The sequence below is a fragment of the Bos grunniens genome, chromosome 7 (assembly GCF_055505025.1).
Source record: "Bos grunniens cultivar Pamir isolate PY7600 chromosome 7, Bosgru_T2T1.0, whole genome shotgun sequence".
NCBI classification, from domain to species: Eukaryota; Metazoa; Chordata; class Mammalia; order Artiodactyla; family Bovidae; genus Bos; species Bos grunniens.
Window position 1 is genome coordinate 47,162,178 of NC_141171.1, and position 18,442 is coordinate 47,180,619.

General features: G+C 53.7%; 2 protein-coding genes across 3 annotated transcripts in view; both read left to right on the plus strand.

The window, feature by feature from the left end:
• Window positions 1–6,061: 6,061 nt before the first annotated feature.
• Window positions 6,062–8,536, plus strand: LOC147369404 (uncharacterized). The gene is made up of 2 exons (XM_086413622.1): window positions 6,062–6,535; window positions 7,765–8,536. Exons 1-2 carry the CDS (start codon window positions 6,062–6,064, stop codon window positions 8,041–8,043), a joined length of 753 nt encoding a protein of 250 aa, XP_086269748.1. The 3' UTR covers window positions 8,044–8,536.
• Window positions 8,537–17,031: 8,495 nt separating this feature from the next.
• SLC25A48 (solute carrier family 25 member 48) overlaps window positions 17,032–18,442 on the plus strand; it is a 43,543-nt gene continuing 42,132 nt past the window's right edge. Inside the window, exon 1 of one of the 2 annotated variants that reach the window (XM_086413624.1) lies at window positions 17,032–17,343. In XM_086413624.1, the coding sequence (XP_086269750.1) occupies window positions 17,250–17,343 (94 nt within the window). In that variant the 5' untranslated portion in view covers window positions 17,032–17,249. The remainder of the gene's footprint in view (window positions 17,344–18,442) is intronic. The other variant, XM_086413625.1, reaches the window with a different exon arrangement.

Below are 18,442 nucleotides of genomic sequence, written 5' to 3' on the forward strand. Positions count from 1 at the left end.
TGCTAAATATCATTAGTAATTTATGCAAATTAAAGCCATAAAGATATACCACTACATACCCACTAGAATAGCAACATTTTTAAATGATGGTGAGAACGTGTGATGGGCTTCCCTGGTGGCTCAGGCTTTAAAGAATCTGCCTGCAATATTCAGGAGCCTTGGGTTTGATCTCTGGGTCAGGAAGATACCCTTTGAGAAGGGAGCGGCAACCCACTCCAGAACTCTTGCCTGGAGAATTCCATGGACAGAGGAGCCTGGCAGGCTACTGTTACAGTCCATGGGTTCGCAGAGTCGAACACGACTGAGCGACTAACACACACACAACACACAGGAATGTGAAGCAACTAGAACCTTCATACATTGCTGTTGGGAATGTAAAGATGGCGTAACCACTTTGGAAAGTTTGGCCGTTTCTTATTTAAATATGCACTTGCTATGTGACCAAGTTGTGTTTTGTTTTTTTTTTTCATTCATTTGGTTTTATTTATTTATTTTTGGCTGTCTGGGTCTTCACTGCTGTGCAGGCTTTTTTCCAGGAGCAAGCAGGGGCTACTCTTTAGTTGTGGTGCGCAGGCTTCTTTTGCTGCGGAGCACAGGCCCTAGGGCACGAGGGCTTCAGGTGTTTGTGGTTCCTGGGGTCCAGAGCACAGGCTCAATAGTTGTGTCACTGTTGAGCTTAGTTGCTTTGCAGCATGTTGAATCTTGCCGGCCAGGGATCGAACCTGTGCTTCCTGCATTAGCAGGCAGATTCTTTAGCACTGAGCCACCAGGGAAGCCTGTGATCAAGCTATTTGAATTCAAAATATTTACCTGAGAGAATTGAAGACTATGCCCGTGTTAAGTCCTGTATATAACTATTCAGAGCAGCTTTTTATTTATAATGGAAACAATGGAAATGCCTCTACACAGATGAATGGATAAACACATTGTCATGCCATACAATGTTATACTGCTCACCGATAAAAAGGAGCAAACTGTGCCACAGTAGGAATGAGTCTTAAAATGTGGAACTAAAAGTCACATGTTAAAGAATACATATTGTGTGGTTCCATTTATTCTAGAATGTATCTTTACCATCAAAAAGCAAATCGGTGGTTGCTTGGAGTTGGGAAGCAGAGAGAGGATTACCTGAAAAGAGGTATTTCTGTATATTAATTTTAGGGTTGTCACATGGGTGTATAGATTTGTTACTGTTGTTCAGTCATGTCTGACTCTGCAACCCCATGGACTGCAGCCCACCAGGCTTACCTGTCCTTCACCATCTCCTGGAGCTTGCTCATACTCATGACCATTGAGTTGGTGATGCCATCCCAGCATCTCATCCTCTGTCTCTCCCTTCTCCTCCTGTCCTCAATCTTTCCCAGCATCGAGGTCTTTTCCAATGAGTTGGCTTTTTGCATCGGCGGCCAAAGTATTGGAGCTTCAGCTTCAGCCTCAGTCCTTCCAATGAGTATTCAGGGTTGATTTTCTTTAGGATTGACAGGTTTGATCTCCTTGCTGTCCAAGGGATTCTCAAGAGTCTTCTCCAGCATCACAATTTGAAAGCATAAATTCTTTAGCACTCAGCCTTCTTTATGGTCCAACTCTCACATCCATACATGACTGCTGGAAAAACCATAACTCTGACTATATGGGCCTTTGTCAGCAAAGTAATGTCTCTGCTTTTTAATATGCTGTTTAGGTTTGTCATAGCCTTTTTTCCAAAGGGACTTCCGTGGTGGCTCAGACCCAAAGAGCAAGTGTCTTAATTTCATGGCTGCAGTCACCATCTGCAGTGATTTTGGAGCCCCCAAATAAAGTCTGTCACTGTTTCCATTGTTCTCCACCTATCTGCCATGAAGTGATGGGACAAGCTGCCATGATCTTAGATTTTTGGTGGACCATGTATATAAATTAGACCTTGATTTTTTTTAAAGATGATTATAGCAATGGCAACCCACTCCAGTACTCTTGCCTGGAGAATCCCAGGGACGGGGGAGCCTGGTGGGCTGCTGTCTATGGGGCTGCACAGAGTTGGACACGACTGAAGTGACTTAGCAGCAGCAGCATATAACATGAATTAAAATTATTATAAAACTAAAGAGATCAAAATAATATGGCATTGGTACCAAGCGAGTCAAAGAGAGGGACAAAACAATAATTTCAAGAAACTGACTTAAGTTTGAAACAGTTAAGAATTTAGAATGTGGGTTATGCTTTGGTATTTTAAATCAGGTTGAGAGAGAAATGATGTATCCATAAATGATGTTGAGTCAACTGACTAACCATTCAACATATAAAAACTAGAGCCTTATCTGTTACCACTTACAAAAAATAAATTCCATATGGATTCAGGAATTGAGTCTATTAAAAGAGAAAAGCTGACAGAGAGATGGGGGAGTCCTGCCTGGGCCTAGGGGTCCACTGAGTCACACTTTGCTTGGAATCTCCCATTGGGTAAACCTGTGGTCCTGGAGACGCCCAGGCCTTGTGCCCCTCACCTCCACTCCATGGTAGGCTGGGGATCTCCTGTCTTGAGCCCTTAGGCTAAAGACTAACTCTGAAGTCTGCTTCTCCAGGCTGTCCTATTACTGAGGCTCAAGTCTCCAATCTGTACGGTGGCCTAATAGTGATGCACTTTGCAGCTTGAAAGTCTGTAGAGAGGACTGTGTGGGAATCATTCAGTGGGGTAAGAAACCAGGCAAGTGATGACAAATGCCTATCTCTTTTCTCTGAGCAGGAGCACCAGGCCTGGGAGAGAAGCTGGGGCTGCTGGCTCCACGGGAGAAGGTAGACGTTTGGCACAATCAGTCCTTGCACAGCCGTCTCACTTCGTGCTCACTAGTGACCAGGGAAGAACAACAGAGGAGGGGCCACAGAGATGGAGACCAGAGATTCAGGCTTTGGCTGCATTCCCAAGGAGCCTGAGGCATCCAGGTAAGGAAAAGTCCAGATGGTCCCAGGCAGCAGAATAGATACTTAAGACCCCTCCTCACCTTCTGCTGGAGGCCCTGGGGGACTCTGTGAGTCTCCGGGCACAAGTCTCCCAGTGAGTTCACTGGCCCCATCATGGAGAACTGATCTGATTTCCGGAAGATGCCTGCCTGCCCTTTGTCCCCCTGAGCCTCTGGGAAGGCTCTGGATTCAGCTGAATTAAGAGGCAGGAGATGATCAAGGTGTTGGGTGCTTGGGCAGGAGTCTCCATGGTAACAGCCATCTGGCTTTCTTGCCTGGCACCAGGCCTTGTGACTTCATGATGGAATCTTCTCTGCCAGGCACAGAGGTTTCCCAGGGGGAAGAGGAGGCCAGGAGGAAGGGACCTGCTGAGGAGGCTTTGTCTTTTCACCCAGAGTTTGAAGATGAAGCTTGATCTTATCATGACTCAGGGCTGCTGCTGACTCTCCAACGGCCGCTGGAGGTAGCATCTGGGGGGAGATAGTGTAAACAGCATTGTGCACTGGCCACCTTTGGCTGAGCCCCTTGGAGAGTTAGTGGAGGCAGCTCTGACCTCCTTCAGTCCAGGCTGGCTGGTGGAGTGGAGCCAGGACCCAGGTGGGAAAGACTGAGGTCTGGGAGAGCTGTTGGCCCACCACTGGGAGTTCCACACTGGGCCAGCAATACCGCATGGCAGGAAGGGCAAGGCCTAGGTGAGCCCAGCCCACAGAGGGTGATGGGCCTCTCCCCACAAGCTGCTCGCCAGAAGAGCCCTACCAGTCTTTATCCTTGTGTCAGAGCCCTTCATGCACACAACCAGCCATCCACCCAACCCGTGTGAGTAGTGTCTTAGGCCGCTGAAATAAGTCATTGCACACTGGGTGCTTCACACAGTGCAAACTGCTTCTTTCACAGTTCTGAAGGTCAGGAGCCAAAATCAAGGTGCGGGCTGGGTCCTTCTTCAGGGCTCAGAAAGAGAGTCTGTTCCTGCCCCTCTCCTAGCTTCTGCTGGTTGCTGGCGATCCTTGGCATTTCTTGGCTGTGTCAGCATTGCTCTGATCTCTGCCTCCATTGTCACGTGGCATTCTCCCTGTGTCTGTGTCCAAGTGTTCTTCATCTTATAAGGACACCAGTCATTGGATTTGGAGTCCACTCTAAACTAGGATGACCTCGTCTTAACTGGGTTCCATTTGCAAAGGGCCCGTTTCTAAGTAAGGCCTCATTCACAGCTACCAGGGATTAGGACCTCCTATCTTACAGGGGATGTGGTTCAACTCTCGATGCCATGTAAGTCACGGTGAAAAGGCTTCAGAGCAGGGCAGACTCAGGCTCAAACCCCGGCACCATTGCTAGTCTGTCCTGTTTTCTTGACCCAGCAAAGCTGGAAAGGCGAGTCTGTCCTCATGTGCTTCTAAGGACTCCCAGAGAGACAGGACTCTCTGGGAGTGCCCATGGGGTGTCTGGGGAGTGGCAGAAACTCAGAAAAAGTGGCTTGAGTGGGGCATGTGTGATTCAGAGGAGGGCCTGGTCCCCTGTCTCCAGGAGCTCACTGTCAGCAGGGTAGCAGGCACTGACCAAGGGTTAAGACTTGGGACGGGGACCTTGTGCTCAAGCTGTACACAGGAGTTGGGGCAAGCATGGACCACATGGCCTGTGGCAGAAGGTGGCACTCCAGGCCCAGAGGCCCCATCAAGGATCAAGAAGGCCAGGGTCAGAACACAGTAGGTCCCTCCTGTGTGACCCAGAAGCCACGTGCGCAACCCACAGACCCCACTATATACCCATGGTCCTGACAAACAAAGGTGGAACATGGGCTGGCCTTTCACTGACAGGTGCTCTGGGTACCTCTGTCCCCTCAGGGCCTGGACAGCAATTCCTCATTCTCCACCCCACCCTGCCCTAAGACATGGCTTCTCCCTCCTGGTGACATTGAGTCTGGAAAGGACTTTTTCCTGGCCAAGCCCAGGTCAGCATTCTTTCTTTTTTCCTCTTTCTTTCACTTCAACCTTCCTTTTATTCTTTCATTATTTGGTATCTACTGTGTGTCAGGGCTGTTGTAGACTCCAAGGATATAGAAGACAGATGGGCCTTGCCTGCTGCTGCTTCTGCCTAGGTGGAATTTATAAACAGTGAGATGAAAGGCATTAATCGAGTAATCATGCAGATAAATGTTTCACAGCAGAGGAATGGGTGCTCTGAAATGAGACGTCCCAGGGTGGTGGGAGTCAATGGTAGAGTGACACAACCAAGCCAGGAGTTAGGGAAGAGACCCTAAGCCAGGAGCTGGAGAAGTTGTCAGCTAGGAGAAAGGAGAGGGGAGAGAGTCCAGGCAGGAGCGTTAGCACATGCAAAGGCCCTGTGGCAAAGGCTAGTTGGCAAGTAAGAAGGACCTAGAGAAGGTCTGCATGGCTGGAGTAGACAGAGTGTAGGGCATGTGCACGTGTGCTAAGTCTCTTCAGTCAAGTCCAGCTCTTTGCGACCCCATGGACCATAGCCCACCAGGCTCCTCTGTCCATGGAGCTTCTCCAGGCAAGAATACTGGAGTGGGTTGCCATGCCCTCCTTCAGGGGATCTTCCCAACCCAGGGATCAACCCCACCTGTGACTCCTGTGGCTCCTGCATTGCAGGCAGATTTTTTTTTACCGCTGAGCCACTGGGAAGCCCATAGGGCATTCTAGATGCACTGAAAGTCAGCAAGTTAGACCCATCACTTGTTGGAAAAGTATCAGTTGAGTGAGAAAAGACTGCTCACACATGGAGCAGGCAGACCTCTGATCAAAAAAACTGTTTCAGTGTAGAAGTGAAGGGCGAGGTGATTCAGAGTCAGCTAGAGGAGGTGGGGGTTGGAAATGCTTCTCTTCGCTGAGAGGCTAAGAGCAGGTTTGGGCACAGGCTCTGGAGCAGGACCTACTTGCTATGACTGTAGGAAGGACAGAAGGCTGACTGGCGTCTCCAGGAGGGAGAAGGAGGCACTGTGAGACTTCGGGTCCAGCAGGCTGGGTGCCCTGGGGCTTGTGGGTAACCTGACCCTGGCTGGGAGCCACCCTGGGTTTAACCAAGCAGAGCTGCATTTGGAAAACCCCTCTAGCCTCTAGCGTTGGCAGGAGCAGGGGAGGGAAAGCTGGAGGGGCTGAGGGAGTTGGGTGCCATGACAGATGGAACACTCTTCTCTTCCCAGATGTCCCAGGAGAGCTGCAAGGCTAAGCCCAGAGTCTTGTCCTCTCCGAGGCTCCTGGAGGAAGACAGCCCAGAGTTCCCATCCCAGAAACTGCAGGCCACCAGTTCAGGGGGCAGCGAGTCCCTCAGCAACCTTGACCTCTCCCATGGGCCCCTGGTGGCCCTGGAGTACCTACCCTTCTTCCGCACCTACGGGCAGCTCCTGGCTGAGGAGGAGTTGGCCCCACAGCCTGAGGCCTTCAGGGACCAAGGAGGAGACCAGAGTGTCAGAGAGGAGGACTCAGAGCTGCCCAGCGGCTTCTTCCCCTACTATCGCTCCAAGGAGGAGAGTTTCCCCAGCCTGGCCCTCCCTGGCAGGTCATGTGCAGGCTCCCGGGGCCCTTCTACCAGGAGAGAGGTGCAGGCCTGCCGCTGCTGCACAAGGACAATCAGCAGCGACGGCTCTGTGAGTCAGGGAGACACAGGGTGTGTGGGGCAGCACTGGGTGCCCTGGGCCCTTCAAGTCAGGGAGACTACAGAGGGTGTGCAGGGCAGCACTGGGCGCCCTGGGCCCAGGGAGACACAGAGGGTGTGCGGGGCAGCACTGGGCACCCTGGGCCCAGGGAGACACAGAGGGTGTGCGGGGCAGCACTGGGCACCCTGGGCCCAGGGAGACACAGAGGGTGTGCGGGGCAGCACTGGGCACCCTGGGCCCAGGGAGACACAGAGGGTGTGCGGGGCAGCACTGGGCGCCCTGGGCCCTTCACGTCAGGGAGACACAGAGGGTGTGCGGGGCAGCACTGGGCACCCTGGGCCCAGGGAGACACAGAGGGTATGTGGGGCAGCACTGGGCACCCTGGGCCCAGGGAGACACAGAGGGTGTGCAGGGCAGCACTGGGCGCCCTGGGCCCAGGGAGACACAGAGGGTGTGCAGGGCAGCAGTGGGTGCCCTGGGCCCTTCAAGTCAGGGAGACACAGAGGGTTTGGGGGCAGCACTGGGCGCCCTGGGGCCCTTCAGACCTCTCCCAGGGCCCTGACCCCGGCAGGTTGGCCAGGCCCCCCATGGCCAGCTGGAGCAGTGTGTCATTGGTTAAGAGCACAGAAGCTAGAGGCAGACTGCCTCACTTAATCCTAGCTCGGCCACTTACTCGGAAAGTAGCCTGGGAAATGTGTTTTAAGCTTCATGATTCTCGGTTTCCTTATAAAGACAGATAATAGTGGTAGCTACTATTTGTTTAGTTCTTAGGATCCCAGACAAATGATTCATGTGTGCCATTTCATTTTTCCTAATAAGACTCCTATGAGGTGGGTGTTATTATTCCCATTTTATGGAATGAGACTTGGAAAGTTAAGCAACTTGGCCAGAGACGCCGCTATCAAGAGCAGTCCTGGGATTTGACCCAAAGCCCGTGCCCCACAGAATCCCTAATAGCCACTTCCAGCACCATGAAGCTGGCACTGACCCCTGTGCCTGCAAGATGGAGGTGGTGGGATGAGTGGGTTCTAATCCCATTTGGGAGCCCTGGGCGGGGGGTGGAGGGGGTGACCTGCACCGCTGAGAGCTTCCCTTCTGTAGATCAGGCACGCCTCTCCCTTCTGCTTCTAGTGCTACTATGGAGTGGAGGCCCAGGCCAGCCCTGGGTGTCAGGCAGAACCTGGAAGCCTGGCTGACCTTCTTGTCTCCCCCTGGCCCAGGCTGGCCCAGCAGACCTCACCGCTGGGCGCTCTCACTCAGCCGCCTGCTGCCCTATCCTGCTGGTCTCAGCTGGGCATTCCCATGACAGTGGCCTGGACGCCCCTCTCTCCAGCAACGCTGCCTTCAGGCCCCAGTTCCTCCTTCATGCTTCAGGATTTGTGCCTTACTACAGAAGCCCCGAGGAGGGGCTGCACATAAGTCCTGGGCCCCCTGCCTCTCCACTGTGGGGCCAGGAGTCCACAGGAAAGCTGCCCAGGCCCAGGGCAGCCACACTGTGAGGGAGCAGGAGCTGGTGGTGGCAGGAGCCACCAGCAGACAGCCCCAGCACCTGATGATCAGCACACAGGAGGGGAAGTGACTGGGGGCAAGGCTCCAGGGCTCAGCTTGTCGTGGGACTGGACCTGGCCTGGGACTGCAGCCCCCAGGCCTTCATTTTCCCCTCTGGAGGGAGGCACCCAAGCCCAGGCTCTCCTGTTGGTCTCGAAAGAAGACCCTGCACCCTACTAGTGGGTGGCTTGACCCTGGGGTCTGAGTCAGCAGAGGAGAGCTCAGCCTGCATCCCATGTTCAGCCACACCCCCAGGAAGTGACCCTGGCTGCTCCCACTCCTCTCTCCTAGCTGGAAAACTTGCCCAATGGAGGGCAGCTGTCCCAGGAGTGCGTCCACAAAGGGGAGGGAGCAGGGTTTGCCCGAACACTTGAGAGGTGCAGAGCTCAGAGACTGGTTTGTAAATAAATCATCCCACTCCCAGGGTTGGACTTGGCGCACTCACCTGATGCTTTGGAGTAGTACTTGTGGCTTCCATTTATGGAGCGCGTACTGTATGCTAGGCACCTCACTGAGATCATCTCCGTAATCCTGAGGTGCAAACACTGGTGTCATCTGCATTCTACAGCTGAAGAAACAAGCTCAGGGAGGTCAAGTAACGTGCCTGAGCTCACACAGCTCATAGAGAGCAGAGCTGGGAGACCTCACACCCAGGTCCATTTGACCTGGGACCCTGAGCACTTGAGCACTTGCCCTCATGCCCCTCCTCGGGGAGTCTTGACACAGCCAGGGGAGAGTGAGCTGCTGCCCGACAGGCTGCCCTGGACCTGCCCCCGCCTCCCTCCTCCTCACTGCCCCTCTGCCTTTCCTTCTCCAGCTCCCTGCTCTTTGGAGCAGCGTATGTCTGCCGAGCCCCTGCCTACTTGGACCATGTGGACATGTTGTCTGGTGCCCCGACTGCAGGTTCACCCCGTGTACCGCAGCAGAGGGCCCTGAGGCTGAAGCAGGCGGGTGCGGACCATGTGCTGCACCTGGGGCCGTGCACGTGGACGCTGGCCCCTGCTGAAACCGTCCTCTAGTGCCCGGTCACGCCCGCCATGCCCCATGTTCACAGCCACTCTGTCATGCAGTGCTGGCTCCCTGTCCCCTTCTCCTGACCCACACACCCTGGTGGCTGATTTCTGTTCCTGACCAGGGGGATGCCTGCACCTGCTCCCCACTCTTCCTGAGATTGGGGAAGTTGAGGAGGACGGGAAAGAAAGCAGTCACTCATACTTCAGGTACATGCAAGAATTTCTTCTTAAAAAAGGTTTCGTTTGTGTTTTTTTCTACGATTTCCCTTTGGGCTGGGAGACTTGGGGTTGGGAGTGTGGTGGATGAAATCTAGTGGCCTTTCTGGAAGACTCCTTGGCTTGGCCTGAGGGGATTGGCCTGACCCCTTGTGTGTTCCTCAGAGCTGGGTCTAGGCTGGGTCTGTGCTGGCCGGCATCCTTGAGCCCTCACTGCCCTCAAACAGTTAGGAGGTGTGTCTGGGTGTGTGTTAGAAACCAGGGCCATCCTCTCCTGTGCTTTCTGAGCTGGGCCCCAGGGATGACTCCCTGGTCCTGTGTGTGGGGCTTGTAGAGTGCACGTCAGGCTGGGAGCCCTGCCGCCAAGCACCATCATCTCCAGAGCAAGCGGGCGGGACCTTACTTGCTCATGGGGCTGAAGAGACCCTGGAGCTGTTCAAGACTGGGAGCTCTCTTGAGGGAGTGGTTTGAAGGAAGGATCTGGGACAGAGAGGTCCTGGGTGGGAGGGTGGGAGGGCTTATCTTCAAGAGCAGGTTGCTTCTCATCCATCCAGCTAGCACCAGCTGGGAGCTGCTCTGGGTCAACACAGACATGAACACACGTGAGAACACAGAGGCTGGAACAAGGTTGAGAAGTAACTTCCATTGAGTGCTTATTGTGGGCCAACCACAGTGCCAAGCACTGTACGTCACACAACATACTGAGTTTGGTGCCACTTCAGCTAGGTACTGTTAGCAGCTCCATTTTACAGAGAAGGAGGCCCAGGCACAGGGGGATTAAATGGCCAACTAAAGAATACAGAGATGGAAAGCTACAGTCCACAGGGTTGCAAATAATTGGACACGACTGGCGTCTGAGCACGCACAGAGCACAGACACTTAATACAAGCACAATAGTTATGAGCATGGACTCCAGAGCTGGGTAGTGTTTTGATCCTGGCTCTAATGCTTTCCAGCTCTGCATTCTTTGGCTGGCCATTTAATCCTCCTGTACCTGGACAGCCTCCTCTGTCAAATGGGGCTGCTAACAGTACCTAACTGAAGTTCTACCGAACTCAAAATCAGCATCTATTTCCATGTAATATATTGGGCTTCCCTGGTGGCTCAGATGGTAAAGAATCCACTTGCAATGTGGGAGACCTGGGTTCAATCTCTGGGTTGAGAAGATCTGCTGAAGGAGGGCATGGCAACCCATTCCAGTAATCTTGCCTGGAGAATCCCCATGGAGAGAGGAGCCTGGCAGGCTATGGTCCATGGGGTTGCAAAGACTCGGACATGACTGACCGACTAAGCACAGCACATGTAACATATTATCTCAAAGCTTAGTTATGTTTATGTTACGTTTGTTAGCCGCTCAGTGGGCTTCCCTGGTGGATCAGATGGTAAAGAATCTGCCTGCAATGCCGGAGACCCAGGTTTGATCCCTGGGTTGGGAAGATCTCCTGGAGAAGGAAATGGCTACCCACTCCAGTATTCTTGCCTGGAGAATTCCATGACAGAGGAGCCCGGCAGGCTACAGTCCATGGGGTAGCAAAGAGACACCACTGAGCGACTAACACTTTCAGTAGCTTAACATAACAACAAACATGAATTTTCTCCCAGCATCAAGGTTCTGGAGTCTGGGAGCAGCTTGGCTGGGTGGTTGTGGCTTGGCATCTCTCATGAAGCTGCAGGTAAGATATTGACCAGGGCTGCAGTTGCTTGAAGGCTTGACTGTGGACTGGAGGATCTGCTTCCTGCCTCACATGGTTGGCAAATCTGTGCTGGTTGTTGGCAGGAGGCCTCCGCTTCTCACCTGTGGGCCTTTCCACAAGGCTACCTGAGCAGCCTCACAACATGGTGACTGGCTTCCCCAGAATGATCGATCCCAGAGACAGAAGCTGGGATGCCTAATACAGCTGAGCCTTCAAAGTCACATAGTGTCACTTCTGCCATACTCTGTTGGCCACACAGGTGAGCTCTAATTCAGTGTGCAAAGAGACCTCACAAGGGTGTGAGTGGTCAGAAGACCATCATCTTGGAGACCGGCTACCATAAGATATAGTGCCAGATTCTGGGGGTTCATGGGGAGAAAGGGCTCATTCACCAGATCAGGCTCTGTAGTTAGGGTAGGAGAGTCAGAGGGAAGTAGTCTTAACTCTACACTTGGGAGGAATGTGCTAGATAATGATTGTATCCCCAGTCCCCAGATTATACCTAGTTTCTGGTAGGTTCAGTTCAGTTCAGCCGCTCAGTCACGTCCAACTCTTTGCAACCCTATGGACTGCAGCACGCCAGGCTTCCCTGTCCATCACCAACTCCCAGAGCTTGCTCAAACTCATGTCCATCGAGTCGGTGATGCCTTCCAACCATCTCATCCTCTGTTGTCCCCTTCTCCTCCTGCCTTCAGTCTTTCCCAGCATCAGGGTTTCTGGTAGGTACTCAGAGGTTAATTGTTGGATAAAGCCATCAATAAGGCAGAAAAGGGTCCCAGTGTGATTTTATGTGTCTAAAGTTAGGGGAGGAGTGGTCATTATGAGGCGCTTGGGTGGCAGGCAGGAGGGAGAAGGTGGGGGTCCCCTTAGGCAGTGTTCCTGCAGTGGAGAGAGGGCTGGAGCTTGCCTGCTTTGCCAGGAGACCTGGCTTCAGCAGAACCACATAACCATGGGGCAGCGGGCAGCTTCCCTTCTGTCCACTCCCCTGCAAATGAACTTGAACCTCATTTAAGGCTGGTTCTCTTCAGCCTTCTCCCTTGGCAAATCATTTGTCACTTAGGAAGTCTCTGTTTTGGAGAAAATCGAATCCATATGGTTTTGAGATTTTATTCTTTGAAGTCTTTTTCTTTGTAGTTGCATCAAAAATGAGATGTCCTAGGAGTCCTTCACATCTCCCCTCTCTTAAAAACAGGAAGTTGCTCTTTGCCATGTTCATGCTCACCCTGGAGCAGAGAGCCATGGGTTTGAGTGGGTTCAGAGCTGAGTTTGTTACCCAGACTCTTTCTTCAAGGTGTGGGGTCTTAAGTCTGGTCTTAAATTTCTTTTTTTACTTTTAAATATTTATTTATTTACTTAGCTGTGCCAGGTCATAGTTGCGACACACAGGATCTTTGATCTTGGTTGCGGCATGCAGGACCTTTAGTTGCAGCGTGTTGGATCTAGTTCCCTGACCAGGGATCAAACCTGGACCCCCTGAATTGGGAGAGTGGAGTCTTAGCCCCCGGACCACCAGGCAAGTCCTCATCAGGCCCCTGAGAGGTTCACTCTGGCACCCTCAGACTCCTCCTGAGCCTCCGTGTCAGCACCTCTTTCAGTGCCCAAGTGTATACTGGCTCTGACTGCCAGCCTAGCGCCAGGGAAAGTAGGCCAGGAATCCCTCCCCCTTGCCACAGGTAAGCCTTTCTTTTCCTCGAGAGCCCCAAATGCTGTGCAGCAGCGCCCTCTGCTGGCGTGTATTAGGAAGACATCCACCTCTGGCATCTTCGTGATCCAGAATTTCAGACTTCTGCTTTGCTACAAAAGGCAGAGGGGAAATTGAGGCCTGGACCCGCCCAAGGTGCCCCCAGTGAACAGCAGCACCAGAAGCAGAGCCCAGGCAGCCCAGCATCCTGGCAGCTGCTTGGCCCCCCTCACTTCACAGCCAATCACCTCTATTTTTTGACTTGGAGCATCAAATTGAATGGACCCTAGACCCAAATAGTCAGAACATGGCTTTGAATAGACTTTCTCAGAGAACTGTAAGTAAAGCAAGGAATCCTGCCACAAATGAAGAACTTCAGTAGCACCTTGAAAATCAGAACCAGACTCAGGGATGGGACCCCGGAATTCCCATTATCCGAGGCTGGCACAGAGTGATGCAGGAGGTACAAGCACCCAAAGAAGAAAGACAGCCATGCCCATGGCTACGGGGAGTTATTAAAGGTCCGTCAACAGAGGGGAGCAGGGCCATCTGAGCAGAGGTGCCGAGTAGAGGAAAGACAGGTGGGAGACAACGTTGTGGGGGTTGTGAGCTGAGAGATGACACATGTAGCTGGGAGAGGGCCAGATGAGGGCCCTGAGGGTCCCCAAATGGAAAGAGGAGCAGGGGATGAACTCTGAGGATAGAGAGAGAGCAGGGTCTTTGCCTTGGGGGGTCAGGCAGGAGCAGCAGCTGGCCCAGGTACAGTAGGTGGGCGCAGGCAGGGGACCTGGGCTTGGCCTAGAGTGTTGAGGATGTAGAGACCCGAGGCTGGAGAGACTCAGGGTGCAACCAGGAGGCTCCCATCCTGGGGGCCTTCCCTGAGTTCTGCCTGGCACACAGCTCACCCAGTGTTCTCACAGTCGCCCCCTGTGGCGCCTCAGGCGAACAGTCCCCTCTCTGACAGAGACCTTCCTGAGAGCAGAGACTGATGCCGACTAGAAAGGACAAGTGAGAAATGGGATGTGCACCACTGATTGTCAGAGCACCGCCTATCTGCATATCCTCATTGCCACTGTGGTGGAAGCTGCTCTGGGGGCTACCTTTGGGGAAGGAGCTGAAGAAGAAAGGAACTGGGGGATCTTTCTGGCCCTAGCACCCCAGGGAGTTGACATCTTTGCCTCAGTTGCTTTACCTGCTCTCTCCCAAGGGTGGCATACAGTGTGCACGGCAGCACCACAAACACTGCTCCAACGTAGGGATGCCAGGACCAAGCAGCAGCCCAGAGCCCTCCCAGACTCAGCGTCCTGCCGGGTCTAGGCTTCTCTGGCCAGCCCCCGGCTGCCACGAGAACCGGCTCCTCCCCACCTCCCTTGGTGGGGAGCCTCATGGGCAGATCTGTGGCCCACGTTTGGGGATGGAGCACAGAGCTTCCTTCTGGAAAGGAGCTCACACCCTTGGCACTGCTGCAGCTCATTAGCAGTTCAAGCAGCTGCTTTCTGGGCTCAGGAGGCTGTCCCGGGGCTTTGGGGCCTCTGCCTGCCAGCTCGGGACCTTCCCGTTTGGTGCCAAACTGAGGGACTGAGGGAATGACAGCACCCCCTCCCCCAGCACCTGCTGGGTGGTCCTCCAAAAGAGTGGACCTGGGGAAACTGGCAGCCTTGCCACCCGTGGATGGGCTCCAAGGTGAGTTCACAAAGTGACCACTCTTTGGAGACCTTTGATTTCTCATAACTGCCCTGGCATGTGTCCCAAGCATGGTGGGGCACAGTTTGGTTGATTGCTACTGGCAGCCCTCACTTGTCTCGGCCCTTTTAGGATCAAGCCTCAGTGGCAGACTCTGTCTTGCTTTGGAGGAAGGAGCCCTGGGCAGCCGTTGTGCCATGCTGGCCTGGAGGATGTGACATCGCTGTGTGTGGGGGAGAAAGGCCGGGCCCAGCAGAGGCCCCTCCTCCAGACCTTACCCCCTGCCATTTCCTGCAACCTCAGGTGCTAAGGCCAGGTGCCCTGCTGGAAACTAGCAGGACACTGGGGGTGCCAGGGAGCCCTCCCTCCACATAGCTAGATCATGATTCTAGTAAGCATGTACCTCCAGCTGGAGCCTGGCTGGGTACAAGACCTGCCTCCAGAGTGGGATTGAGAGAGAGATGACTGTCTCCCCCCACCCCTGCCTTTCAGGCTGGACAGTGCAGGCTTGATCCTGAGCCTGGAGGGAGCTGGGTCCCTGCAGAGTTTGACATGACCTTGGACCTCCAGGTCCTGCTGTCTCTGGGCCCAGGGCACTGAGTGGGACACAGCTGGGATGACAGTAAGCATCCTTGCTTGGAGATGGACAGGGAAGAGAGAGTCCGTGGCTGATGGGGCTCAGCACAGGCCCTGGGAGACATGAGCACCCCACTGCCATTTTGAGGCAAGGGACTGGACAGGAAGGTGGGAGGGATGAGAAATGTGTGCAGAAAGGTCAAGAGCAATCTGTTAGGTTGTTCCTAGAATGCCTCCCCAGCTCACAGCTCTGGGGTCATAAGACCCCTGACCAGATAGGGTCTCATTAAACCTCCCTACGCCCTCTATGAGCCGCCTTGTCTCTGTTTTACAGGTGTACACAGTAAAACCAGCAGGAGATTCTTTGTGACCTAACGGTAGGGTCTGGCTGGGCAATGTGAAATCTGCAGGGCATTCTGGGAGGCTGGAACCACTCGTCTCCCATGTGGAATTTCTTCCTCAGGGAAACCTCCATGTTGGATGAAGTTTGCTCATTTATCAAGGATAAACTCCCTGACCTAAAATCAGTTGGCCGCCACATCCACAAATTCGCTTCACAGCCACACCTAGATCAGTGTTTGATTAAATCACTGGGTACTGTCGCCAGCCAAGTTGACACCTAAGAGTGACCGTCGCTGGGGTGACGCCAGTGCCTCCTCACAGCTCCTGTGAGGAGAAAGTGAGACTGTGCATGGACTCTGGCTTGAGCATGTCTTCAGGGCAAGGCAGCACGGGCTCCATGGGCTTGTCTGGAGCGTGTGGGCAGAGACAAAGGGGTGTACATTTGGGGTTGGCAGGAAGTGTCTCAGTCAAGGTGGCTGAGCTGGGTTTGGGCCTGCTTGTCTGCTGGGGACGGGGACTGGTCCAGATGGCCTTGGGAGTGAGGCACCAGCAGCTTCTGGGACCTTCGAGGTTCACACTTCCAGAGGCACTGTGTGCTTGCTACCTGGCCACCCAGACGTCATGTCTAGGCAGCAGTCAGAGGAAACTTCCAGGCTCACCTCACCCCTCCTGAAGGCCTGGCCAGGGACAGGCTGAGAGTTTCCAGGGCCTTAGAAATTCCTACCTGGCCCAGGTGCTCTCAGCAGGGGACTCTGTGCCCTCAGCCAGAGGTGCTGCCGGACCTTCAAATCTGGTGGGTTCTCCCCTGGGTGGTCCACTGTGGCAGCCAGGTCTTTGGGAATAAGCTCAAATCTGTCCACGCACCGCTAAACTTATATTCAGGTGTGACAACTTTCATCTCCTAATTTGACCAGTTTTCTAAAAGATTAAAATCTATGTACAATTTATGTGGCATACAATCATTTTCCTAGGAATGGGGATAGTGGTAACACCTATTTCATAGGGCTGCTGTAGGAGTAAGCCCAGGCACAGTGAAGATGCCTGATTTCAGTGCTCAGGACATGTTGGACATTATTAAGATAGTATTTAGAGACGATTTGGAGCCCACCTGGGCTAGGTATTTTCCACACATTATTTCAGTGATTCAGGAACAGACCAGATTTTGAAACCTGGGGGCTTGCGAAAGATGTGGAAGGTGGGGCAGGATAGAGCCCCTGACTGCTAAAGTTGTTATGGAAAATTGTCCTTTGTATTTTATTGAGAAGCTGTCCATGGCTTTCAATCAGCTCACAGAATTGAGAACTTCCGATTTAGTTGATAGTTGGATGTGTGTGCATGCTAAGTCGCTTCAGTCGTGTCCGACTCCTACCCCATGGACTGGAGACCACCAGGCTCCTCCGTCCATGGGATTCTCCAGGCAAGAATACTGGAGTGGGTTGCCATTCACTTCTGCAGGGGATCTTCCCAACCCAGGGATCAAACCTGCCTCTCCTGTAAGTCCTGTGTTGCAGGCAGATTATTGACAACTGAGCCACCAGGGAAGCCCTGATAGTTGGGCATTCAATTACAATTATTTCAGCTCTGTTTTAGCTGAAAAGAAGATGTGTCCATCCAGCTAAATAATTCAGTCACAGAGTGACCTTTGTGTTTGTAATCAAATACTTCCCGACCTCAGATAGGGCCTTCCTCTTTACCTCTTGTCGTTTGAAAAACATCCCTGAAATAATTTTCAGTGTCTCAGAGACGTGAATAACTGCAGGTGGATACTCCCTCGCTGGCCCGCGCTCTGTGCCTTTAAGGTCCACTGGGGGCGTGATGTCAGCCGCCCGCGGGCACCCGAAGCGGGGAGTGGGGCAGCCCGGTGTGGAGGAGGACCTGCCTGCAGGGAATCCGTGTCCCTGACTTAACCCGTCTGGCGCGCTTGCCCGCAGGTCCTGTCCAGAAGACACTGAATGGGCACTGACCCAGCTCCGGGAAAGCGAGGCGCCGCGGCCGGGGCCATGGGCAACTTCCAACTGGAAGACTTTGTCGCGGGCTGGATCGGAGGTGAGCGCACCCCAGGACGGGAGGGATGGAGGGACCCCCAGAGGTGAGTGTGGACGGGGACAGCTCTGCGCGACAGGAAGAGAGCGAGGCGGCGGGCGCTGCACGGACGGAGTCTCCACGCGGTGCCTGATTTGGGAGCTCAGCTACTGCCCACACACTACCCAGGCGCGCGCCGCCCGCTGCCAGGCTGGTCTTGTGGCTCCTCGCCTGCTGCCGCGAGCCCCACTCAGATTCTTCCGGAGCCTGCGATTGCCTCAAACTTCAGGTTTACAAAACTTGATCCTGATCCGTAATGATTAAACCGCCCATCAAAGTGGACAGCCAATGGAGCATCCCGGCGTGTACACTCCCTTCGGCGCCCTGATGCGCACCTGAATTTGGGCACTCCTGGGAACTTGTAGGTGAGGGTGGCGCTTGACCACCGCACGCTCCGCGCGCAGGATGCGGAGCCCGGCACCACGGTCAGGCTGGCTTTCGGGCGTCCGGCTGTTGGGGGAGCTGGAGCGCAGAGCTGGGGACCCAGTACCGGCAGCAGACGCCCCCTGCCAGACGGGAAACCCTTACGGTTTGCAGCTGCTGCCAACTGTCACACCTCTCCTCTGGCACGGTTGGGCCGGCTGATCCCTACCTACCGCTCCTGGAGCCGCTGTCTGCTGGATGTGTTTGCTTGGGCAAGAGTCACATCCACTGCCTCCCTTCTTCATTCTTCTCTGTCCAGTAGGGGGTCGGTCTGTCCCTCCTCTTAGTTCAGCTATTGGAGGTTTGAGAGACTTCGCTTATTGTAAAATACAGTCTTTCTTTTGGCTCCATCTAAGAGGATCATTGGGTTTCCCTGGTGGCTCAGCGGTAAAGAATCCACCTGCAATGCAGGAATCACAGGAGACATAGGTTTGATCCCTCGGTTGGGAAGATCCTCTGGAGGAGGGCATGGCAACCCACTCCAGTATTCTTGCCTGGAGAATCCTACGGACAGAGGACCCTGGAGGGCTACAGTTCATGGGGTTGCAGAGTCAGACAGGACTGAAGTGACTTAGCATGCATGCACACAAGAGGATCATCAGAAAAGAAATGTTGATGAATGCAGCCGCTCCCCAAAGAC